This window comes from Poecilia formosa, unplaced genomic scaffold, assembly GCF_000485575.1.
Source record: "Poecilia formosa unplaced genomic scaffold, Poecilia_formosa-5.1.2 Scaffold474, whole genome shotgun sequence".
Taxonomy (NCBI): Eukaryota; Metazoa; Chordata; class Actinopteri; order Cyprinodontiformes; family Poeciliidae; genus Poecilia; species Poecilia formosa.
The window spans coordinates 84,821-89,671 of NW_006800413.1; the positions used below are offsets into that span (position 1 = coordinate 84,821).

At 36.0% G+C, this 4,851-nt stretch overlaps 1 protein-coding gene across 1 annotated transcript in view; it reads left to right on the forward strand.

Annotated features, from left to right (window-relative positions):
• The window catches only part of LOC103156321 (complement C3-like), a 26,656-nt gene extending 21,843 nt beyond the window's left edge, over positions 1-4,813 (forward strand). The window contains exons 6-17 of the mRNA XM_007578315.2: positions 324-412; positions 1,188-1,276; positions 1,350-1,429; positions 1,503-1,590; positions 1,665-1,767; positions 1,907-2,024; positions 2,132-2,247; positions 2,515-2,661; positions 3,578-3,677; positions 3,793-3,884; positions 3,979-4,170; positions 4,252-4,813. Coding sequence (XP_007578377.2) covers positions 324-412; positions 1,188-1,276; positions 1,350-1,429; positions 1,503-1,590; positions 1,665-1,767; positions 1,907-2,024; positions 2,132-2,247; positions 2,515-2,661; positions 3,578-3,677; positions 3,793-3,884; positions 3,979-4,170; positions 4,252-4,497 — 1,460 coding nt within the window. The 3' untranslated portion in view covers positions 4,498-4,813. The remainder of the gene's footprint in view (positions 1-323; positions 413-1,187; positions 1,277-1,349; positions 1,430-1,502; positions 1,591-1,664; positions 1,768-1,906; positions 2,025-2,131; positions 2,248-2,514; positions 2,662-3,577; positions 3,678-3,792; positions 3,885-3,978; positions 4,171-4,251) is intronic.
• The last annotated feature ends 38 nt before the right edge of the window (positions 4,814-4,851 follow it).

Below are 4,851 nucleotides of genomic sequence, written 5' to 3' on the forward strand. Positions count from 1 at the left end.
TATATATATATATATATATTGTTTTCAGTGGCGCTGCATCCTGTGGTGTGGACAGGACACAGGACTGGGGGCCTTAGTGTTGCTTAACATGCAAATGAAACCTTGTAATATTATAATATTGCCAAGAAAACTACAAACTATCACACACAAAGGAAGTTCAAAAAAAAAAAAAAGACTTGCGTTCTAAAACCATGCAGTTATTGTCGATAGAAATAAAGATAGTTATTCTCACGGAAATGCTTTTTGCTTTTCAACAAACTGAAACGTTGTGTAATTGTGATGAAACATGTAAACAAGTGCCTGCCCTCTGTTTTGTTTGACAGTCAACTACAGATTGTTTGCAATCAGACCTGGCATGGAACCGGTGGAGAGAGCGTCCGAAGCTGATGCTTTAATTAACATTCAGATTGTGGTATTGTACTATATTCAAAACTAAATATATGAAACCATATCAAAGTTTAAGAAATTGAACATAATGCATATGCATATTAATTATTCAAGGAAGCTCAAGTATTTCTGTCACATATGTAACTATAAGAGTATTTTAGTTTTAAGTACAAGTCAGAAATACAATCCTACTCATTGAATTACAATATTATTAGAAAAATGTCGTTTCTTTCAGTAACTTAATTCACCAAGTGAAACACATTATGGAGATTATTTATACAGAATGACTTTTAAGTCTTTTATTTCTGTTAACGATGTCTTTCTCCTAACATCTACTAAAACCTCCATCCATCCATCCATCCATCCATCCATCCATCCATCCATCCATCCATCCATCCATCCATTCATTCATTCATTCATTTTCTATCACCCTTGTCCCTAGTGGGGTCGGGAGGGTTGCTGGTGCCTATCTCCAGCCAATATCTGTCTTGCTGAAGTACTAAAAATTTAACATTTAGAAATAGAATATTACATTAATTATTAAAGTTTTTCATACAGAAATTTGGGCAATTGAAAAGCATGTTTAATACCTGCTTGAAGGTTATTTGTTTCAAGAAGCACTTTTAATTTGATAAATTACCTTTATCATAACTCATATTCTAGCAAATTGAATGGCTTTATTGTGTAAGAGTACTGGATAAAATAACAATGTTCTTCAGAAATGCTTCTGAAGGAAAGAGTTTTTTACACTAATGATGCCTACTAAGGATTACTATTGCTTACTTAATGTTTCTATTTAGACCCCTGACGGCGCCACTTTACAATCTGACTTTTTTATTATCAATTCACAAATACACTCTGGAACGTACAATCTTGGTGACCTTGTAAGGTAAGTTACCTTAACTTATGATTCAAGTTGAAAATAATCTACTCTGCCTATTGATGTGCATCTTCTCCTAAAGCCCAGGAATTTGGAAGGTGATTGCAAAGTTCAGCACCAGCACACAGAGCTTTGTGTCAGAGTTTGAGGTTAAAGAATATGGTAAGTCTAGGGTTGCTAAACTTGTGGCCATCAAATGGAGACGATGATAAAATGTGCAATGCTCATTTCACAGTGCTTCCAAGTTTTGAGGTGGAAGTGAAGCCTTTGCAGCCCTGCTTCTATGTGGACAGCAAAGAACTCAAATTCAGCATTGAAGCTACGTATGGAAAATTGATTGGTACACATAAGGAACTTCTTAGGAACTGAAAATAAGTTGTTTCATTCATGGTTTCAGGTACACGTTTGGTAAAAAAGTGGATGGATCAGCCTATGTTGTTTTTGGAGTTATGCATGAAAATCAGAAAGAAAGCATTTCTGATTCTCTCCAGAGAATTCCGGTAAGTTGTTTTAGACTTTTCTGGACAAATATTAAGTAGGATCCCATTCAAATTTTGATGTGATTTATAACAGTTAGTGGCTTTCCAAAACTGTATATTGTTTGGTATTATATTTGATGGTAAAATATGTTTCATTTAGATTGTTGAAGGTCAAGGAGAGGCCAAAATAACAATCGAGAACATCAACACTATCAAAGATGTGAACAGCCTGGTTGGGGAAACTATATTTGTAAAAGCAAGTGTACTGACAGAGAATGGTAAGAATGACGAGAGGAAATGAAAGCTTTTTAGAAATAATTTTTGCTACGCATGATCAATATTTGGAGGTCTAAGTGATTCACTAATAATGAAACATGGCAAATAGGTGGTGAATTGGTGGAAGTTGAGTTGGGAGGCATCAAGATTGTCACATCGCCTTACACCATCAGCTTTAAAAAAACGCCCAAATATTTCCAAACAGGATTATCGTTTGATGTAACGGTAAGTAACATTTTTATGTCTCATCAGAAAAATGTGTAGGCCCCCACCCCAACAAAAAAAACAAAAAACTGTTGGTTTTACTTAATCAGTGGAAGCCTTTCTGACACATTAATACCAGTGATAAGCTTGGCATAAATGGTGTGCAGAACTGTAAAAGGATTTTGCATGTTACTAACAGAGTCAAACTGTGTTGAACATAAAAAAAAAAACATCATTGTAAAAGTTAAAACAATGCTTTCAAGTATTGGTTTTCTTTTTCTTTAACAGGTTGAAGTTTTAAATCCTGATGAGAGTCCAGCGAAAGGTGTGGAAGTGGTAGTTGATCCGGGGTCAGTTACAGGTTTGACTGGAGCCACTGGATTAGCGAGGCTTACCATCAATACAGTGGCAAGCTCAGATCCCCTACTTATTACAGTAAGTCATTTGGATCCTTCATGTCAAATTGCTCTTCTGTAGTGTAAAGGTGGAATTGACCTGCTTGGCTTTTGGCTTTTATTGTGAAATAATTTCCTGATTTCCTTGTTTTTATTTATTTTTTGTATATATTCTTAGTCAACTCTTTCTTTTATTTTTAACTACTTGAAAAAATACAACTGAACTTTTTTTTTTTTTTTTAAGACAGCAGCTGCTCTGAAGCCTTTTCAAAATCTATAGGTCAATCCTAAAAAATGTTATTTTAGGACATGACCCAACTGAAATTATGCCAGTGACTTAAAGTGCTTTGCTCTGGTGATAGTTGCTTTAACACACAGGCCGTCTCTGCCTTGCTGCATTTGGGTCCATTGTCATTACTACATCATGATAGTCATGCATTTATTTTATAAAAGCTGCAATAAATGTAGTTTTCTCTTAGATTATTATTATTATTATTATTATTATTATTATTTTCTGCGGGTTAGAGGGGGAGTAGGTGAAAATGAGGAAGGATGCAACAGAATCAAGTGCAAGTAATCTCTTTGAACAATCGATATCAATTGTCTCAACTAGCTACAACTACCACCTAACATTAGCTCGCCTTGAGCCCAGGTATGGATCTCAGCTGGCCTAATCAAAAGGCTACATTTTTGCTGAGAATAAAACTCTGAAGCTATATGAACAAATGTGTTGAGATGAGTGCACATTCAAATTTTCATGTGCATAAACGGAGAGTTTTTAGCTGGTCGAACACCGCTCACTTAAGACGTAAAAGACTTGTAGTAAAGACAGCGGAACAAGTATAGCTGTGCCCATATTCCCAGAAACCAGTTTCTTCTTCCTTATTTCATAATATCACAGGTTAAGTCTGTCAATTGCTTTTTTTCCCTTTCTTTAAATGCTTGTCTAATTTTAGGCAAGGACAGATGATCCTCAAATCCATTCTGAAAGACAAGCATCAGTCAACATAACAGCCTACCCATACCAAAAAGAAAGCAACAATTACATCCACATAGGTAAGTGATTTCTAGACATATTTTAGTAAACTCTTACCCTGGTAATATCAGTAACATACCAAATACACGGGTTTGTTGGTTGTCCCGCTTTAACAGCTGAAATCTCTGACTGCAGGTCTGGACACAACACTTGTGAATTTGGGAACAAACTTGAAAGTTAATTTTTATTTTGAAAGCCAGGATAGACATTGTGACATCACATACCTCGTGAGAACCATTCTTTAAATCTATGTCTTGTTAATGGGCATGCTTTCAGAGTCTGATTTCCTTTGTTGCATAGTTAAGCTAACCCTTCCCACAGGTCTTAAGCAGAGGCCAATTGGTCCGGTATAAACGATTCAGGAGAGAAGGTCAGTCACTGGTCACCATGATACTTCCAATTACCAAAGAAATGCTGCCATCCTTTCGCCTTGTTGCCTACTACCATCCAACAGAGTCAGAAGTGGTGTCTGACTCTGTTTGGGTGGATGTGGAAGACACCTGCATGGGATCGGTGAGAGAAATGTTACATTGCAAGTAAATTTCAGGATTTAATGAATCACATCTCTAATGGATTTTTCTCTTTCTTTTTTAGTTGACGTTAATCTCAAACAAGAAATCATACTTGCCTCGAGAAAAAGGCATGCTTGAGCTTAAAGTCACAGGAGATCCAGGGGCAAAAGTGGGTCTGGTTGCAGTCGACAAAGCGGTCTATATTCTGAACAACAAGTACCGTCTGACACAGAAAAAGGCAATTTATTTTTTTTTTCTTTCTTTTTTTCCAAGTTTAACATGTTGGATTTCTTTCCTTTGCATGTGCTTTAAAAAAAGAAGAAAATAACGCTCAATATGATTCTATAAGTTTGTATAGACACAGTTTTTCCCAACCCTGGTTCTCAAGGGACACTGGCCTGCATGTTTTACACGTCTCCCTCCTTTAATGCACCTGATTCAGATCATTGCAAACGCCATCAATTGAAATCAGCCGGGCTGAAGCAAGGACACACATAAAACATGCAGGACAGTGTGTTTTCAGGACCATAGTTGGGAAACACTTTTATTATTACAATACCATTCAAATTTGAAAATTTGCCACAAATGGTTTCAAATCCATAGCAATTTGCCACAGAAAAATACATCCGCATGATGATCATGCAGAGATGAGGTAGTAAAAAATATATACATATATATTTTT